The 21,050-nt window shown below is 47.8% G+C and overlaps 1 protein-coding gene across 1 annotated transcript in view; it reads left to right on the top strand.

Moving 5' to 3' along the window:
- The window catches only part of grin2ba (glutamate receptor, ionotropic, N-methyl D-aspartate 2B-a), a gene marked incomplete at both ends in the record, with an annotated part of 104,490 nt that overhangs the window by 62,043 nt on the left and 21,397 nt on the right, over window positions 1-21,050 (top strand). Inside the window, 4 exons of the mRNA XM_079281909.1 lie at window positions 824-967; window positions 1,297-1,567; window positions 8,978-9,170; window positions 18,533-18,647. Of these exons, the coding sequence (XP_079138035.1) occupies window positions 824-967; window positions 1,297-1,567; window positions 8,978-9,170; window positions 18,533-18,647 (723 nt within the window). The remainder of the gene's footprint in view (window positions 1-823; window positions 968-1,296; window positions 1,568-8,977; window positions 9,171-18,532; window positions 18,648-21,050) is intronic.

Genomic DNA, 21,050 nt, shown 5'->3' with positions numbered 1-21,050 from the left:
GGAAAAGCAGAGAAAGTTGAGGAGCAAAATGGATTCAAGCGAGCTGGAGAAGTGCGACGTCCGCGTGCGCGTCTCTATTTCACGATTTTGAAAACGCGGCCTCCGCTTTGAACTTGAATGCGCGCACTTCGCGGCGCGTTATTCGCGAGAACGTTCGGGCCGAGCGTTTTTCACTTTCCTCACCTCCTCCTCTCTGTCTGTCCGGCTCAATATTCCATTTCGACACCGGTGGTGAAGCTCGGGCATCGGTCTGTGAGCGATGTTTATCGGCGAGTCTGTCTCCGACTGTACTGCTGTTTGGACCGCTGTACATTCTGTATCTCTCGCATTCAGATTTAGCCTCTCCATTGGGAAGGTACTTAGTTAGTGAATGTGTGTGTGTGTGTGTGTCATCCCTCGTGTATACATCGTCCTAATATCCAGGGCCTCGCAGGTTACATTGAGGTTGCGTCGTTGCAACACGGCGTGTCATAAAACAAATTGATGAAAATGATCAGTGAGGTTAAGGACGGCGGCTTTGAGTCCACAGGACCCCCCCCCCCCCCCCACCCCTGTGTGCAGACTCATTAAAAGAGTCATAAAGGCAACTAATGAAAATCATGACCAGGATCATTACACTGGTGTCCTCTCGCCTTTCTCCTCCATGAGCGGGAGAGAATAAAAGGTAGCTAAATTAATGTTCCCGCCATGTCACAAAACCCGTCCTTTAAGCAGTGTCTGTTGTCCTCTGTGTGGAGATCCGGCGAAATTAAAGTTCAGGCCAATATTTGTCACGCAAACCACTCACACTCTTCCGTTCCTCCTTGTCTCTTGTCATTTCCAGGATGACGACTCCATGTTCTTCCAGTTCGGCCCCTCCATCGAGCAGCAGGCTTCGGTCATGCTGAACATCATGGAGGAGTACGACTGGTACATCTACTCCATCGTCACCACGTACTACCCGGGGTACCAGGACTTTGTCACCAAGGTAACGGCACCCGGCTGAGACGACACGCGCAAGCAATCAGGCATTGAGGGCACTTTGGTGTCTCAATAGAAATGTTGCAGCCCGATTATGAATAAATATAGATTTTGTATTTATAGCATGCTGATTAGAGACAGGTTTGCTTAGCGTTCAGTGGAACTCCATATTGGACCTCTGAACCTTTTCTTATAATCCCAATTTTGAAGATTTTCGTCCTCGCCAATCCTCGTACGATAATGCAAACATGACTATGGAACTATGTCACACTACAATGAAAGAGTACGAGTCTCCTCTGTCTTCTGATCAGCCTCTCCTCCCTCGGCCCCATCCAGGTCCGCAGCACCACCGAGAACAGCTTCGTGGGCTGGGAGCTGGAGGAAGTTATACTGCTGGACATGTCGGTGGATGACGGAGATTCGAAGATCCAGAACCAGCTGAAGAAGCTCGGGAGCCCCGTCATTCTGCTCTACTGCACAAAAGAGGAGGCCAACACCATCTTCGAGGTGGCCCACTCTGTCGGGATCACTGGCTACGGCTACACGTGGATAGTGCCCTCGCTGGTAGCTGGAGACACCATTGTAGTGCCTGCAGAGTTCCCCACAGGTAGGAAATCCGCGATAGCAGGGGAATGAAAAAAAACCTCCTTAACTGCATACACATAACATATTTCTGCATTAACCTGTTGTTGTGTAACCATGTCTTCAAACTTGGGCGCAAAGGGTGTTTATTAGTCGGCTCTGTTGGACCTTTTCACGGTATTCCAGTCTTGCCTGATTTGACGTGTCAGATGGTTACGTTTCGTGGTTCTTGCTTCCATATTCTGAGGCACAGTTTGGTTCAAGATGTTTGGTGTTTTAGTGGCATCACTGTCTCGCCCCAAACTGCCGCAGCCTATTCTCCTCTCAGATACGACGAACGAGGATTTCTTAGTCTGCTGATCCTCAAGTGCATGTTTTCACCGTTGACCTGTCGTTTACTCGCATGGCTAGTTCTAAAGATGACATTTCAAGTCTGCTAAATGTGGCTACCAGGCTAAAAGAGAAAAGGGACAAGGTGACATGACGTGATGGCAATGTGTCACTCGCAAGCAGTCCGGGTCAGGTTGTACTGGATTTAGTTTGGGGTTCGGATTCAATCGTCTTTTGGTCTGGCTTAAGACCCGAGTCCACCGCTTGAGTGTACACGGGTGCTGTTTGAAACTGAGGTCGAATCAGGAATTCAAATTGGATCCCGTTTCTATCTGACACAATCTCAGTGTGGAGAGATCTTTGCTTGCCTTGAGCACAAATGCTAATCTCGTTGTAAGTAGAGTAATTACATTACGTGCAGCGTTTGGTTGATGTTTATCCAAAGAGCGCGCCGTGAATGCATGCATTCTCTAACATAGGTCGCCCCGGTCTGATCCAGAACCGTCAAAACTGCGTCTTGATTCCTTCCTGTGATCTTTTGTCTTTCAAGAGTTACATTGTCTCACTTTTGTTTTTTATTTCACAACCTTTATCATCAGCTAATGGAGACTAAGATGCAATTAAAGGTTTCCAGAAAAGGCTAAGTGGACTTGATTTTGTCAAATTACCATCCCAAGGACAGGAATGGACATTTGTATTCCGTCAGTGAGGACGGAGCTTGTGGCTGCAATGCTAACAGCGCTAATGGCTAGCTTGGAAGCAGCAGTGTCACGTCGTGGTGGTTGTGCTCTGGCCCTGATCCCTGGTAGCGATGTACGTCTTACCTCAACGTGGCCTACTTGTAAACCAACGCTGGGCCTTTTGAGATTCTGCTATTTGGATTTGTTCTTCAAGACCAAAAAAACAAACTGACCTTTCCTAATACCAAGTGAGGGAGCGTCTCTCACCGCCGCCCCATGCCTCAACACCACTGGAGCTCATTCTAACCTTTGAAGGTAAAACCAAAGTGACATCTATGTTGGCGTGCATTAACCAGTGAACCTGCTCACGCAATGTGTCAGGGACAGCTGTCAGACCGCCTCATGTAACGGGACTTTCAGCACTTGGGAGGGTGGACAGAGTCTTTTAGAAAGTCTCGGTGGGGAAACCGACCTGCTTCTGATGGCGAAACCGTAGAACTTTCTGCGACTTCAGTCTGTTTTAATCTCAGTAGGACAGAATAACTTTGGGAGCAGGTAGGTATATTTACGCTGGACGTACCAGCCTGATAATTTGTTGGTGTTTGGCTTTTGTTTGATTTACAGTGAAGGGGGAGATATTACACCGCTGCCTGTCCTCAGCAGTTTCTGGGAAACGGTTGCCAGGCGGAACCTGAGATCGTTGTGCCGCTCAAGCACCGTAACTCAACCCCCCCCCCCCCCCCCCCCCCCCCCCCTCTGCTCCCCCCCTCGGCACCCGTGGATGATTTACTCTGAATGGGAGTTGGGAGTGTTTTAGCGAGCCTGTTTGTGTGCCCATGAGCGTGTTTTCGCGCGATGTCTGTCTGCGTGCGTTTGTCTGTGAAATGTTGTTTTACGGTTTAATTTTGGTGAGAAAATAATGGCCGAGCGTAATGAAATGGGTTGCGCGTGTTTGTGCTTTTGCGTGTACCTCATACGGTGGAGGGCGAGAGTGATTACCTTAAGGCCAAGGGGGAACAAAACCGCGTGTGTGTGTGTCAATTTGTCAGTTCCAAATTAAGGTTACACTCTATAAAGTTTGATAGATCTCCAAATCAGTTATGTAAATCACACAGCAACACCGCTCTTGATTTATGTTGCCAGAGAGATAATCGTGACTAGCTCATGCTCTGCCTGGGTGATTACAAAGTGGAGCTGGCAGAGAGGCCGCGTTGATGGACACGAACAAACCTCTTTCGGCTCGCATTGCATTATCATGGGATTAATCTGGTGGGACACAATGACGGATAGCGGGCTAAATGTCATCCGCTCATTCAACGCGTGATGAATAGGATAGAGAATGTGCCTATAATCGAACATTAACAACAAAATGACAGATATTTAATCATTTATATTTTGTTTTTAGCTGAAATAAAGCTTTTTTTTGGTGAAATAATCTACCGTATGTATGTTGAGTCTGTCTGTGAGCAGAGGGCTGAGCCTGTGCTCACGGCGCTGCTGCTGCTGCTGCTTGTCAATGCTGCCCTCTGCCAACCACATGAACATGAAGGTAGGATGTTACTTAACAGCTTCAGCAATGACTTTTTTGATATGAGAAAAGGACAGATACTGTCTTGAATTAGAGTAGAATATAAATGTACTTTATTCATCCCCAAGGGGAAATTTGTCTGTGGCAGCAGCAAACTGGGTAACGCAATCAAATAAAATATTGGGTATGGAAAATGCACACTATATACAATATAATAAAATAACAGAGCAGGACCTATTCAATTTAAGAAAACAAAGTAATACAAATGCACAGTGTATACACTGAATAGAATTGTATTAAGTTAACTAAGTAGGAAAAAAATAAAGTGCACAAGATCACCAACAGCAGCAACAACAGTGTAGCAGTGCTATAGTCTTGTGTTTGACTTGGCCAGAGGTGATTTGTTGTACAGTGATATGGCAGAGGGCAGGAATGTTTTCCTGTATCCGTCCTTGTGACAGCGGAGCTGGATCAGTCTGTTGGAGAAAGTGCTCCGCTGTCCCTGCAGGAGGTGGTGGAGAGGGTGGTCCGGGTTATCCAATATGGATGATAGTTTCTTCAGTGTCCTCCTCTCCACCACCTCTTCCAGATAGTCTTGTTTGCAGCCAATGATGGAGCCGGCCTTCTTAACCAGTTTGTTCAGTCTGTTGGTGTCTCCGGCTCCAATGCTGCTCCCCCAGCAGACTACAGAAGTACAGTGCACCGGCCACAACAGACCGGTAGAACATCTCCACCGTATCAGACAGCACACGGCCCAGTCGGACAAACTGTGGTCTGCCCGTGAGGTAGTCAGTGATCCAGGAGACGGTGGACGCGTTCACCCCCACCACCCACAGCTTCTCACTCAGCAGCACTGGTTGGATGGTGTTGAATGCACTGAAGAAATCAAAGAAAGTGATTCTCACGGAGCCACCGGATCCGTCCAGGTGCGACTGAGCTCGTTGCAGCAGGAAGATGATGGCGTCGTCCACCCCCACATGAGGCTGGTACGCAAATTGCAGAGGGTCCAGTGAGGATTTCACCAGGGTCCAGCACCTTCATCACATGGGATGTGAGGGCAACTGGTCGGTAGTCATTGAGGCCAGATGGTGTCGAATTAACCTTCGATGAAGAAGATGCTGCTGCACCAGAAGCAGAGAGACGGGCGTTGTATTTGTAGACAGTTATTCAGGTATTTGTGGAGGCTAAAACTCACCCCACAGAGAGGAGGCCGGAGCACGCGTACGGCTGCTTTGTACAGTCGACACGCTGCAATAAGAAATCTACCAAGACTGGTTTACAATTATAAGGAATTTAATTCCACTGATGCAAGTACGATTACAGTTAAACATTGGAGTACATACTCCTATGAAATATTAAACTCAACTCAGCTTCTCAGGTATAAAAAACACGTCCGTCGTCTGAGAGCCATCACGTGAGAGAGAAAAAGACTTTAAATTAAACCACCCACATATTCGTTCGCGACTCCTCCCCTCCCGTCTATCTCAATTTCTATTGGCTAACTTCTGTAAACGCCTATCGCCACATCTCTGTCTCCCTGAGCAGCTAACACATTCAAATCCTGTCAGTTATGACTTACTCCCTTCTATGATAATCCTTCAGTATAAATGTTTAACTTCTGCAACCTTGGCAGAAGCTTCATGTCTTATTAGCTACTAATCCTACAACCCTTTATGTTTATCTTAATTATGCATTCCCAAAACCCTTATGTGTATGACTAATTATGAATTCTTAATTATGAATTATTAAACACTTTTATTATATCTACTGAACATTCCGTTTTTTGCTCAAATTTCTTACATATTCAACTGTGCAACTCAATAATTCAACAAACCCCTGTATTTCTGAGTTTCAACCTCTGCATCTCCAAAGCCACACGGAGCCTGAAGTCGACCACACCAACTTGTGAGCTAACACAGAGCGAAAGGACACCGTGGCACAGCATGGACAGCATGTCCCCCGATGGGTGAAACCAGCGGTTCAGGGTTCGGCAGAAGGTGCACGCTAGCTGGGGGGGGGGGGCTTTGCTTAGCTTACTTGGCACACTTAATAAGAGCCTCAAATCCTCATGGGTAATTCAACTGGTGCCTTCTTTAAGTGCCGCTATGGGGAAACATCTCTTTTCCCACTCCCTCCCGTCCTTCTTTCCTTCTCCTCCTTATTTCATTGCTGTTGTTCCCTCGCGTCTCTGTCGTTTCTGTCTCTCACTATTTCAGCCTCCTCTGACTCTCTCTGAACTCTCTACTCCCTTTTTTCCCCCCTGTTTCTTCTGCTTCTTTATCGTTGTGTCTGCCGCTGTCTGACTTTTTCTCTCTGCCCACTCCGTCCCTCTTTTTCCTCCCCTCCCCGTCCCTCTCAGCTTTCTCTCTCTCTCTCTCCTACTAACAGCTTTTCTGTCTATATTCTCCCTGATCAGTTACACACTCCTGCTGGACACGCTGTGCTAACGTAACCACCCAATCGGACATCACTGACAATAATAAGCTGTTTCCAAAAATACCCAGTGATACGGTAGTTCTGCTATTACGCTCCCCGACTCAATTTGCCTGCGCGTGGATGCTCTCCGTCTGCAGTCTTTGTCATTTTTCTTCGACATGTGCGACTCTGTGACAGGGAGACCGGAGTCAGTGGCCAGTTTACGGGCCAGAAAAAAATGTCTTTACAGCTGCCACAGTGCTGTTCAGCTACAACGTTGCCAGTTGACACGCCTGTGTTGTGATGCTAAAACATGTCCTGAGAGATGTATGAACATGTACACTTCACGCTGCATGCCCCTGCACGGCGCACACACCTTCCTATGAAAGAATCGTTGCCTCACATAATAAAAGTGAAGTGTGCAAAAAAGGAGCGAGTGGCGGGAGTGAGTGAGTGAGAAAGTGTCAACAGCGTGTGACATTAGATGTGGCCCTGGAGGGCCGGAGCTGTCAGTGCCGAGGGCCCCGCGAGGAGAGGCAGGTTGCCAGGGCCGCCTGTCTATTTCTGCCCACTGACACGGTCGTGGAGAGGCTGACATGTGGTCATACTCTGTCAGATAGATGCAGACCGACTGATGGACAGAGAGGGGGGGGGGGGGCAGATAAATTGACTGGAAGGCAGTCCGCGCTTCACTGAGAGCTCTGTGACCCGAACCCAGAGGCGTCCGGCGGGTCGCGAACAGAAAGATCAGTTTGTGGCCATTTTTAGAAGTCATAAAGGGCGACTTCGTGCCGAGGGTTTCGATAACGGGGCTTTTTGATGTGGAAGATTTTCTGCGTTGAATTGGTGCATAGTTAGCCTGGGCATGCTAACGTTTGCAACTAACATTAGAGCAGCTGAACACACAGTTTAACCTATAGGGCTGGGCGATATGGAGTCACTATATTATTCACCGATATTGCGACGATATTGTATGGTTGACCGTAATGCAGCCTTTAAAATCAATCATTTTAGCCATATTGCCGTTTAATCCAAAATCGAAGACAATATCTTGTCTCATATCACGATATCGACATATCGACATATCGATATATATCGATATGTCGCCCAGCCGTAGTTTAACCCATTCCTCACACTTTCGTTCTCTTGTTTTGGGGTTTTAAACAGCTTGACAGGTCTAGTTACGGCTGCTGTGATTGGACAGTTGCTGTTCGGGGTAGGGGTTAAGCAAACGTCCATCAGTCATGCTGGGCAGACCAGGGCGAGGAGAGTAACAGCTGCCTTGGTGTGAACCTCGAGGGCGGTCCTGAGCGTCTAGCTGCTCTACTGGACGTGCTAATTTGCGCCGATTGTGTAATTCCACGGTCGATTGGGTGGTCGCGACCCGAACATGTTCAAAACATTAGACCCTGTCCAATAAGGACCTGTGACCTTAAACCCAACGTGCATACATCATTTTGAAGGAGAATCCCACCTGTTAGCTCCAAGCTGCTAAAGTCCTGACAGCGGTGAACTAGAGAGCTAAATGATTGGTGATTAAAAAGAGATCAACATTGCACACATCATAGGCTCAGTGCTTGGGCTTCATGCACTGTGTGTCATCAACTAATGGTGACTATATGTCACGAGTTAATCATCTTATCAATAACGGCAGTTTAATATAAATGATGCTCATTGTTAAAATGTCAGCCGTGTTTGACTAGATGCATAATAGGCTAAGTTTCATAGTGAATCAGCTCTTTCTCTGCGTTTTTCTGTCTTTATTTTAGATTAATAAAACACGGAAAACAGATTGATGTGAGTCAGGTCCTCAGCCAGCCTTTCCTGGGTAAATAAAGGTAAAACGAAAATGTAAATATTCCTGTGTCGTCCATATTCTCGCTCATCACTGCGGGATAATCGACAGCAGAGAGGGACAGAGGGGAGGACGAAGGACGGGTGTCCTGGCAAACCGTTAAATGGGCTGATGGATGATTGGAAGGGCACCGGGATGACACATAAACTTACAAATTGTTGTTCATAAACAGACAGATTGTCAAGGGAGAACAGGACTCAGGCGGACAGAAGGACAGATAAACAGGCGTACAGACAAGTGCAAAGGGCAACAAACAAGAGACAGACAGTGCTTTAGACAGACAGATGGACAAACACAAGTAAGGTGATAGACGCGTAGCCGGGCAGGATGGGAGCGCTATCGGCTCCGTGAGTCATCGCGTAGTGTGAGCTCTGTCTCTTGGCGTGCGTTCAAAACATGTACACTGTGTATACGCGAACAGAATTATCCATCCCTCCCCGCTTTAGTTCCTCTCCTCTGTCTCTCTGCCGCTTCTCTTTTTTCACATACGATCCAGTTCAGCTTTCTCATTTTCTCTATATTTACAGATCCCTCCATCCCCCCCTCCATCTCCCCCCGTCTTTCTTCTTTCCACACCTCCTCTCTGATCCCTCTCTCTCTCTCCTCTTCTCGCTTTGTCCACCCCAGGGCTGCTCTCCGTGTCCTATGACGAGTGGGACTACGGCCTGGAGGCCCGCGTTCGCGACGGCGTGGCCATCATCACCATGGCGACCTCCACCATGATGATGGACCGCGGACCTCACACCCTGCTGAAGTCCGAGTGCCACGGGACCCCGGACAAGAAGACCCCCATCTCAGGCAACCCCAACGAAGTGCTCAGGTGAGTGCAGGACGGGATTGTAGAGTCTCACTTGCTACCAAGTGGTGAACTAACGAGTCCCACGACAGAACATGAGCCGTGTAGTCGTCATCGCATGAGGTGGACAGCTAGTAAACAGTGCACCACGTTAGCTGTGTATCGATATAACTTCCCTTTGTTTGCAGCATTGATTAACAATGTGTTGACACATATCTCATATCTGTCTGATGAACGTAAGCGGCTGGTTAGCTTAGCTTAGCACAAAGACTAGAAACTGGGGGATAACAGCTAGCCTGGCTCTGGCCTAACCAGCACATCTAACGCTTATCAAATTGACACGTTCTATATCGAGTTGCTTGGCAACCGTTTCCAGAAGATACTGCTCCGCGCCGATAAATAGTCCGACGCATAATCCGACGCATAATCCCCCCCCTGGAAAAAACAGGCAATTGTTGCTTTTACACTTTGTACAAATTGAGCAAAGCGGGTAAAACATGTTATTCAGCGAGCTTTGCAGGAGCTGCCAGGCGGATTCTGTTACCGTCAATGCACCAGTTCGATAATGAAGTGGTGGAGTGGATTTGGGGACGCTGAGGGCAACAAAGGAGATGTTGCTTCTCTAAAGCGGAGAAAGGAGGAGTTGATGGAAAAAAAGGCTGCCCTTGTAGGAGCCTTTGATATCGGACTTGGAATATGTATGACTTCAAAGCTGGGACAAAGTGTACATGTCTGCTTAGTGGTTGTTGGCAAAGAATCTATTCATCTACAGCAAGTTAATTGGCATCTTTCACATGTTCGACAATTGATGGATTCATTGTATTGTTTGTGTTCTTCAAAATGAAGACTGCATTTCAAAGTTCCACTTCCTGTTGAATGCTGCCACTTGTCCGCACTCTCCCTCTGTCGGATTTCAAATCATTACAGTATCCGTTATTGTGAGAAACTCTGAGTGCACTGCAGGAATAGAGTTCCTTTTTTCTGCTTAGCGTGCATTAAAACAAGCTCACTTATTTTTTTGCCCTAAAGCAACCTGCACACATCCCATGATAACGAGCTCTGTGGCGTACAATATGGAATACAGTACGGAGGCCGCAGCAGTGGTCTCATTCGTTCACAACTAATGTCTCCACATTTAATGTGGCAGTGATTTATGGATGCTCAAATGCCACACACGGCAGCTTTAAAAAAAAAAAAAAGGTGCTCAGGTGGCGTGGCATCAACACGAGAGTTCTGGCGCAGATCAGCACAACCTCGGACGCAGAAGATGCTGGCGCGTACACACACACACACACACACACACACACGCATGCGCCTTCATCCCCTGCAAACTGTGATCATCCCCCCCCCCCCCCACGTAATAATACCCTTCACACACACATAACACCCCTCTTCACATGCCCTCCTTCCTCAGGAAAGATCCGAGCCCACCCCCTCAGCTGTCCGTCCCAGCAGCAGGCCTTTTCAACTGGTTTGCGAGGCGCAGCGTTCGGCGGCGCTTTGCTCCGCGCGCCGCCTAATTGGCCCCAATGGCGTTTCAGTCGACGAACACTGTAGCCCCTGTGTCGTGCTGTGCTCCAGAGCTCAGCACAGCATTGTATTCAGGGGCAGTTTAAACCCCTCTGCCGCTCTCAATGTGTGTCGACTGTAGCTGTGTGTGTGTTTTATTGTGCTAAATAGAGACCGTCAAGGCTAGATGTGTGTGTTTGTGTGTAGGTATTGCAGAGTTTGTGTGTGCTAAGGAGTCTTCTCTACTCAATGACATATCACAAACCCTCTGGCAGTGACTCACACTTGTATTCAGACGGACACCAAAGTCTCTTTCTGCCCTCCAGAAGTTTCCACGCCCACAGGAGGAAGCAGACACCTGCTGCAGACACCTGCTGCTCCTTTCCGAGCTTAACCGCATCCCCGCACTAAGGCAGCGGAGCTTTGTTGTCCATCCAAGTAAACTCTTCAGATCTCATTTCAACCCCCGCGCGTTGCTTGTCTGCTCCTTTCTGAAGCTTTGCATTTGTTTCACCGCTGCTCGCCGCTTCCGAGATAACGGTGGAGTTTATGGCAGCCGCTGTTGCCCTCTCCTCTCTCCTCTCTCCTCTCCTCTCCTCTCCTCTCCTCTCTCCTCTCCTCTCCTCTCTCCTGTCCTCTCCTCTCCTGTCCTCTCCTCTCCTCTCTCCTGTCCTCTCCTGTCCTCTCCTCTCCTGTCCTCTCCTCTCCTCTCTCCTGTCCTCTCTCCTGTCCTCTCCTCTCCTCTCTCCTGTCCTGTCCTCTCCTCTCCTCTCCTCTCTCCTGTCCTCTCCTCTCTCCTGTCCTCTCTCCTCTCCTCTCCTCTCCTCTCCTCTCCTCTCCTCTCCTCTCTCCTCTCTCCTCTCCTCTCCTCCTTCCCAGCCATCGTCTGCGCTCCAGACCTGCAGTGTTATAATCAACTTAGCCGTGTTGATGATTAGATCAGTTGCGAGCGCTGCTAAGATCCTTTGCCCCTCGCTGCCTTAACTAAATTAGTTCGGTGATAACCTTTGTCTTCTAGTGTTCAATCAAGAGATTAGCATTTGGCCTACAGTCTATGTATACCGGGGAGTGAATGAATGGCTGGTAGCCTGGCTTGCCGGCTGTTTGGTCGGTGGGCTGGATGCCTCACTGTCCTGGTTGCTTCCAGACGAAGTGAATCAATGGATGAATAGATGGAAGATTGGTGGAAAGGGAACTCAAACAAAAGGCTCTTTCGTAGGGCAGGAAAATCTTATAATCAGTGGAACTCGCCAGCGAGTTCACACGTCATTAATAAATCAGATAAAGTCACAAATGAATTCTGAGCCGGGATACTGTACAAGTTCCCCTGGTCTGGAGTCACTGGTTTCAGAGAACGACGTGACTTCCGCCTCTCAAAAAATATCTCCAACTCATGAAGAAGGACTATTTTAACTGTGGAGTGAGCATGACTCAGGAAATGCTCGGCCTACTTCTCTCGCTTCAGATTTAATCCGAGACGGAGCAGAGATTTTGTTTCATTGGCCGGCCACGTTTGAAAACATGGGCTTTAAAACAAATCCAAGGAAGGAGGACGGCGCTCGTCGATAATTCACAAACGCCGCATGCGTGCCTTTACCCCCCTGATCAGAGCTACTCTGGTACTCTGGTGGGGATTGTGACTAATGGAGATGATCACACATGCCGTTGTAGTTTCTGATCACACCATCACATGCCTTTCAAGGTTGCAGATTACAAAACGGGTTGGGTCAGTATGAGGGACGCATGGCAAATATGTAAATCACATCTAGTTTACATTTTCAGTCTGCCGTTGAGCGATGAGGAATCGCCGCATGGTCACGGCCATCTACTTGACGTGATAAAGCCATACGTTATGCCGATCCCTCTCCACTTAGCATTTCCTTGTTCAGCCCTCGGAGCTTCGCATAATCCCACAAGAGAAGGACTCGCGTCACTCGGCTAAGTAAACACTGTGACATTCCTGCTAATAACAGTGTGTGAGCCTGACAAATGGAGATAGCAGAAAGAGGAAGAAGAGGGGGAAAGCGCAGAGAGCCAAAGACACAGTGAGGGGGAGTGAAAGAGAGAGAGACCACTGGTGAGCAATACACAACAGCGTGAGAATCATGAGTTTGGCAACAGCGGCCCTGACCTTGCCAGACGTGGACAGGTTCCAAATGAGCTCGGACTTGGAAAGGTGTCAAGTGCTTTTAAGCTCTGTGGACATTTTTGAACTTCCGTGGCCCCGGCGAGGCTTTCAATGGAGCGCACGTGTTCGTTTTTCGTGTGTGTGTGTGTGTGTGTGTGTGTGTGTGTGTGTGTGTGTGTGTGTGTGTGTGTGTGTGTGTGTGTGTGTGTGTGTGTGTGTGTGTGTGTGTGTGTGTGTGTGTGTGTGTGTGTGTGTGTGTGTGAGAGAGAGAGAGAGAGAGAGAGTGTGTGTGCGCGCGTGCGGCACACTCCGAAGCACCGTCGTGACCCTACTGAGCTGAGGGATGAGTGTGCGCCATCTCCGACGGACAAGTGCGTCCACCTGTGTGTGTGTGTGTGTGTGTGTGTGTGTGTGTGTGTGTGTTTCTTGCTATTTCAGACGGAGTCTATAAAAGCCAGCTGAGTGTGTGTTTATGAGGCAGGCCAGTGGGAGGTGTTGTGATGGGGCCTGATTAGAACTGGGTCAGGGTGCTCCTGCCCTCCGAGAAAAACAAAGAGCAGAACCCTCAAGTGTTTTTACCAAACTATTTCTGAGGGTTGTCATTTTAATTAACTTCATAATGATTACATTTAATTAAGTGCTGTCTGTCGTTTGTCGACAATAAATCAAATCTTCTCAGTCCTCCATCCTGCCTTGTCGTCCCTCCGCTCTCATCCCTTTCAGCACAATTTATTACACTGTTTACACATTCGGGTCCCAAGTCTGAGTACACACACACACACACACACACACACACACACACACACACACACACACACACACACACACACACACACACCACTACATGCATACATGTGCAAACACACACACAACAATTTCACACCTCCCCTCACATTCACACTGTGTGCCCCAAGTGTACAAGCAGCAAAGCTACAGTATTTTTTTTTGTCAGGCCATATGGGGCATCTTATCATTCTCATATAGATTCCTCCTCCACAAACCCAATAAGTACACTGCACCACAAGAAATTGCTAAGGAGTGTAACTCATGACAAATTCATGTCCGGGTTAATTTATTAAAACTGACTTATCAATATTTCACGCAACTCCTCCATTATTCACACCGGAGCATGCGCTAAAACGTATCTGTGTCAGGCCATGGAGTTAGCATGGCGACTCTGTGTGTGTGTGTGTGTGTGTGGGGCACTAAGTTGTTCTGATTTATAATGGCAAAACATTACATCGACATGTCTGCAAAAAAGACGCGGCAGTTTATGAAGCGGATATTGTTACTGTTGAGTCAGTGTCACCAGGTGGAGGCAGCTGCTGCTGTTGCTGCTATTTGAATATCAATTCACCCGCCGTACAGTACGGCTGGGATGTACTCGCATGAGCTGGAAGCTGACGGGTTCGACAGGATATCTAAACACGGGGGTTTAGTGCGTGGGGTGGATGTGTGCACACTAGCATTCTTTAGCGTGCATGTTACTTAACGGCATCTCGTGACACATACTGTAGGAGTGGGGTGTAGGTTTGGGTTCACCTGTTTCTCTGAGCGACGTACTCAACATATTGCAGTCTCATCGTAATATGTCCCACCATCCATCCTCTCTCTCTCTCTCTCTCTCTCTCTCTCTCTCTCTCTCTCTCTCTCTCTCATATATTCCCACCCTCTGCGAGATTACCGTTTCCATAGTAACCCACCAGATTGGCTTGGAAGTCACAGCAGTTGTGGGTGCCATGGCAACACACATATGCTTGCGTTTCGCTGTGTTACTGCCGTCAACGTGCGTGCACACACACACACACACACACACACACACACACACATGGAGACGCACACAAAGGCCCCACATTGTTGCTCGTAACAATAGCTTGCTTAGTAAAGATTAAAGGGGGTGCAGCGTCATGTCATTTTGTAAATGGCTCATGATTTATGCAGCAGATTCTGTGCACTTTGTGTCAGTGCCAAGGCTCTACGGGACGGGGCGGTTAGCCGGACACATGGGGCCGCATGAGACGCCATGATGCTGGAGGATTCTGCTCGTCGTGGCCCATTGAAAATATCAATATTTAATACAGGAAATGGAGTAAGGAAGCTGGCGTCATAAGTCACACCATGTGCATGGGACCTGCATAGAAACGTATGCGATACATAGATAGATACATTTATTCATAGAAACAATAAAAATAAAAAAAAACATTTCAATCAGACTGTAATATTTCTGCGTGGCTTCCTCTTGGCTTCAGCCTCGTGTTCTGATCCGGGATCTGTTCCGGCTTACAAGTCAGACGGGGTTAAAGGTAAAACACAACGATGTTTGAGTGCAGCAGTGAGGAGGTGCGTAACGTTGAGGTGCCGCTGCAGTAAGGTTGCGCTTCATGGCTCTCCTGAAGAACAAGACAGACTGGTTCTGCTGGTGATGGTGTGTCCTCATACTGGTCCCAGTCCGCTGCTGACAGACCCCATCAGCACACCACGTCTCCAGACACATGCACCTTTGTTTTTGTTATTTATATATTCATCTACATATATATATCATATATATATATATATATATATATATATATATATGTATGTTGTGCGCGGTTTTGAGGCAGAGTTTCCATGGAAACAGTCAGAGAGAGCGAGAGAGGGGAGAGGAGAGGGAGTAAAGGGTGAGGAAGTGAAAGAGTTAAAGAGTGTGTGTGTGTGTGTGTGTGTGTGTCTGTGTGTGTGGGTGTGGGATGACAGTGAAGTGATTTGAGTTCGCCTGACATAAACATTCCTGTTCTCATATACACACACTTACACACTCCCACGCTCAGACACCATAATCACTGCAAGAGAATCCAGTGTTGAGTGCTGTGTGTGTGTGTGTGTGTGTGTGTGTGTGTGTGTGTGTGTGTGTGTGTGTGTGTGTGTGTGTGTGTGTGTGTGTGTGTGTGTGTGTGTGTGTGTGTGTGTTGTGTTTACGTGAAGGGAGGTGAAATGATATAACCTGACAGAAACAATGCTGCTTTCTTTCCGTTTCTCTTTCTGCGGCAAGCAGAACACACCGACAGAAGCAGACACACAGAGCCAGACACACACACACACACACACACACACCGACACAGTGATCTGACAAGCTGCTGTTGCCGTATCATATGGGCTCGTACTTGTTTGTACTTGCTGCATTGCACATTGACTCTCCAGAGCTCGCTGTCATCAACTTTTTTAATCTAGTCATCCATGTGTCCAGCTAGATAAACAAGTACATAATAACAATGCATATTTCATTTTTAATGCTTTTGTTTGTATTTGCTGATTTAAAATTGCAATTTAAAAATAACTATTTTAAAATGGCATGTTTATATAATAAAATAGTCCAAGCAGTGATTTCATATTCAGTATTCTGGTGACACTTGAGCTGCCATGAGGACGGGATGATGAGGATGGAGGAGCTCGGTGTTTTTTTTATGTCAGCATCACTTCCTTGACAGGTTGGCAGGCAGACAAGCAGAAATCTCCATTCAGCCAAGGAAACATGGGGTCGTTAGCTTAGCTTAGCACAAAGACTGGAAACAAGGGGAAACAGCTAGCCTGGCTCTGTCCAACAGTAACAAAATCCACCAACCAGCACCTCTAAAGCTGTCTAATTAACACATCGTACTTCTTTGACATTGTCGTTTCATAAAAACAAACAATGGGTTATGAACTATCTCTTGGCCGGGACAACTGACTTCCTCGGATTTCAGCTGGTTGCCTGGCAACTGTTCCCAGCCGTGAAAGAGTTCAGCACATAGCTCCCAGTGAGTGAGTATGTTTTACAAATCAAACAATCAAGGTATCACGTGTTAGCTGGTGAGCTTTAGAGGGGGGGGGGGGGGGTTGTTGTAATTGGGCAGAGCCGTGCTAGCTGTGTCCCCCGTTTCCAGCCTTTACGCTAAGCTAACCTGCTGGCTGTAGCTTCATATTCAATGGACAGACATGTGGTATCAAACATATTTCCCAAAATGAAGCACGACTCCTTCAAACTCACTTCAGTTGGAGTGAACACATTGAACCTGGGATGGTCGGAAAAAAATGCTTCTCCTCCGTCCAGTCTCAAAATGCTGTTTTTGCTCAACTGCCTGTTTGTAGCTGATGACGAATGAACGTTGGTCTGTTTATGAAAACCCTGCTTAGACATCGGCCGATAGCTGTTTCCCGGCAGATGATGGATTTGGGTCATGTCCGTGGGTTTGTCTGAAAAGATAAATGCTGTTGGGAACGTAAAGGAGCGTGTTTGGGTTATCAGCATCGAAGAAACTGAATTCTTGACATCAATAGAATTATTGATGTAAGTAACAATTATTTATGATTATTAATAATAACGGGGCACCACCCTGCGAACAGGGACCAATAACCAAACGATAAAACTAAGTCTCATAATTAGTGTTCACTCATAATGTCAGTAGTCTGAGTACTATTACACATTCAGAGTGCAAGTGAAGGTTTTTAAGTTCGAGCACAGACCACATATACAGTTATTATCACAATACGCATGCACAAAGTAATCAGACAGCTGCTCTTTAAAATATAACAGTTTATTCAGTTCTAATACTAATGATCTACTCAACTAATATCTAAACTAACAACTATACATTCATGAGCACGCTATCTAAAATCAACAGACTATTGAAAAGAGGGGGGTTGTGTGTGTGTGTGTGTGTGTGTGTGTGTGTGTGTGTGTGTGTGTGTGTGTGTGTGTGTGTGTGTGTGTGTGTGTGTGTGTGTGTGTGTGTGTGTGTGTGTGTGTGTGTGTGTGTATATATGAGCAAAGGGGGGGAGCGAGGGAACAGCCCAGTGACGTGTGACGTAGTTGGGACGTGGTGACGTCTCTCATGCGTGAGACCCAAAATGGCGGAGAGCCACAGGAGACCCGGTGTCTACATGTGCTGGTAGCTGTTCCGCACGTAGCTAGATTAGCTCAAAGCTATATGTGTGTTAGTAGAAGGGAAAGGAACCCAAACAAAATGAAATAAAACAAGCGATTCCGATCCTCTGCGCCGCGCAGGAGTACTGAAGGTTGCTCTCTCAGCCAGGGGAGAGAACGGCGACTCTTTGTCTCAGCCGGCGGTTCTGACCTCCTGAACTGATGAGAAGCGGCTTCGATCTCACTGCGGCTGTTTCAACACAGATCACAGTAGCATGGAATACACGCTACTTCTACACAACCCCAACGATCTCAGCGATCGTCAGTGTCGGCGATTGTTAAGCATACACCTCGTTATAAAAATGAACAGTACTTTAAGCACGTAAACAAGATAAAACGCCGGAGGTCGAAGGGGAAAAAGCATTGAGGTGTGAGCTGCAGGGAGTTTTGTAGAACGGTTGCTGAACTACAGGGGTCCTGGGGTCTCTTGGCTCTCGGCCAATGAGATTGCAGCGGTGCATTCAGGTGACTTCAGGAACCATAGTTTTTTGGGGGGGGGAATTCACACCCTAATGTGAAATTCCTTCAGAGGAGGTTTGCGCTCATCAAACCACAATCAGGATGAAACCTTTGCTTGCAAAAGGGAAGGCCTGACTCTCTTTGTTCACAGCACATGTTGAAGCCGTACGGTCAGACCCCAACAATGCTTTAAATGATAGATCGACATACCGTGAAACTTCAATGTTTGGGGAAACTGCGTCATGGTATCGACACGTGGAGCAAATAAAACATGCGAGGGCTTTTCTCAGGAAGCGATGTACGTCTCAATGAGTCTCTCTGTCTCTCTCTCCTCCATGTTTCCCTCTACAGGTACCTGATGAATGTGACGTTCGAGGGGCGTAATCTGTCGTTCAGCGAGGACGGATACCAGATGCACCCCAAGCTGGTCATCATTCTGCTCAACAAGGAGAGGCAGTGGGAGAGGGTGAGAGAGACACAGGAGAGGAGAAGGAGCAAGTTGTGTGTGTGTGTGTGTGTGTGTGTGTGTGTGTGTGTGTGTGTGCGTGTGTGCATCTATGCTCAGCGGTGTCCTGTAAGTACTGTACCTGATCGGTCCAAGAGTATCTGTCTGTCTATCTGCATCTCTTATCATCTGATTGTCACTTTTTGAGCATTTTAAGCCTCAAGCTTTACAGGCGCTGCTCTGATTAGATGCTATCAACTCGGCGAAGGTGCCTTTGAGCAACACACGGCGCAGCACACGGGCTCCAGAGTGATGATGTAGTAAGAATGCTGGTCTGTTCGTTTTTAAAAGTTTGGGAAGCTGTTACATATCATTTGACGAGTGTGCAGCGTCGTCATCAAGTGGTCATGCTGTACATCGTTAGTAGAGACTTCCACTTTCAGATAGGACAAATAGGATGCGCATGTTGTGCTGCACATTGCTCATGGTACGTAGGCTTCCACTAAAAAGCATCTCGGTAATGGTCGGAAAAACAGCATCACATTACAGCTTCACTCCTTCACTGTTTTGACCTTTCACAATAAAAGCCCAACTTATAAATTCACTCAGCATTTCGCAAAGAGACAACTCAACAGAACAGCTGATAATAGCCCAAAATACTCACTCCATGGTCGTCTGCCCCGCTTGGCCCCCGCTGGTCTTGGTTGTCTTTTCTAGTTCCTGAAGCACACTTCTGTCCCAAGTGAGAAGGAAAACGTTCACGCATAGTAACGCACACACAGGCTCTCTGGGGGTTAATTGGCGTCGGCGACATGCAGCCAACAGGAACTGCCCACGCTGACATTCGTTGCAGCAGGATGATGCTGTTTCTGCTGGCATCGGAGGCCCATTTGAGTAAAGACACCGCCAGTTGGTGTTGTCTGTCGGCAGCTCAGTTCTCTGGAGGGAATGCAGCCCGGGCCTCTCTCTCTCCGCTGCATGTCTTCGGCCGTAAATCCTCCTCCATAACATCCTCCACACTCGTATTTTGGGATGCCATTATCGCTGTCCGACAGCCCCTGGAAACTGGAAAATAGGTCATTGCGCTGACATGTTTTTTGTCGTCCAGTAGTCAAATGTCATTCAAGGATCCTCTGAACCTCTCACACGGAGCTACAGGTGCTCGGTAATGCAGCGCTGAACAAACAAGACAAACGATTGCACAGATTCGTTCTGACACTTTATTACCTTGTTTTTCCCAAATGAAAATGAAAATGCACATCCACAGGAACGACAGTTTACAGTCTATCCGTTACGCTCACAAGTTGGTCTGCATGTCTGTAATTGAGGATTCCGTTTATCTGCAACTTAAAAGACGGCGGTGGTGCCGGGCGGCTGGCTCATGTGTGACCGAGTAAAAATACAAACTTTGTATCTGCACAGTCAGCTTTCTCTGAATATGAAGGTTAAAAGCTCTATTGTACAGATGGAGGAACGGATTAGAGGAATACATTCTTTAAGTACAGGTGGAGGAGACGTCGGTCGTGCAGACGGGGCAACATTAATCCTGAGTCACACACCGAACCAACACCCTCAAACGAACTTGATGCTCAGCGCCACCTGCAAAGTCACCCGCCTGCTGGTCCTCCCGCTCCCCCTCCATTGTGTCTGTGTCCTGCCGCCTGACTCCTCCGACTGCCTGTTCTTTATTCTCAGTGTTTCTCTCTTTCTTCCGCCTCTCTAATCTATATTCTGTCCTCTGATCAGAGAACAAGGTGAATCGCTCCCCTCTCGCTTCTCTCTCTTTTCTCCCCTTGCAGTCTGCACCACCTCCTCTCTTCTCTTCCGCCTCCTCCTCCCCCCTCCGCTCCCTCGCTCATGTTTAATTCTTAGCTTGACGTCCAGCTGAACCACTTCTCTTGGATCCTAATGAGTTCCAGCTCCTACAACCGTACCTACACTGCACCTTTTTGAAGTAGCGTGAAGACTCCGCGGCGTCCAGGTCCAGCTTACTCCCCTCCGGACTGATTTGAACCCTCTTCTCTCCCTCCCTCCCTTACTTTCTCTCCATCCCTGTACATTTACATATTTAACGAGTGTGCAAACCAGACTTCACACACTCGCGCCTCGGCTCCCTGTCCATACCCTCTCTCTCTCCCATTACCGTGTGTCCAATTAGCTGCCGATCCATATCCATTTCCACCCACATCTTTGTCTCTGTGAAAGCGGCCGAGTGGGCCCTTCTAGAGGAAAGGGCGCAGGCAGAGTCGCCAGGTATGGTTCCACGTGACGGGGACATTTTTCTAACTGAAGTGAAGCCGTAATGTGCTGGAGGTGCCCTCTAGACCTGCAGCCGGACGCTCCTCTGCAGAAGAGCCAGCATTCTGCATCTGAAAGAGCTCCACCTCCGGCTTTCTTTCTCAGCCACACTTGGCTCTTTGAAGT

The sequence above is a fragment of the Melanostigma gelatinosum genome, assembly GCF_949748355.1.
Source record: "Melanostigma gelatinosum genome assembly, chromosome: 13".
In the NCBI taxonomy this organism is placed as follows: Eukaryota; Metazoa; Chordata; class Actinopteri; order Perciformes; family Zoarcidae; genus Melanostigma; species Melanostigma gelatinosum.
The sequence above is the reverse complement of the archived record's forward strand: the minus strand, read 5'-3'. Positions and strand labels throughout refer to the sequence as shown.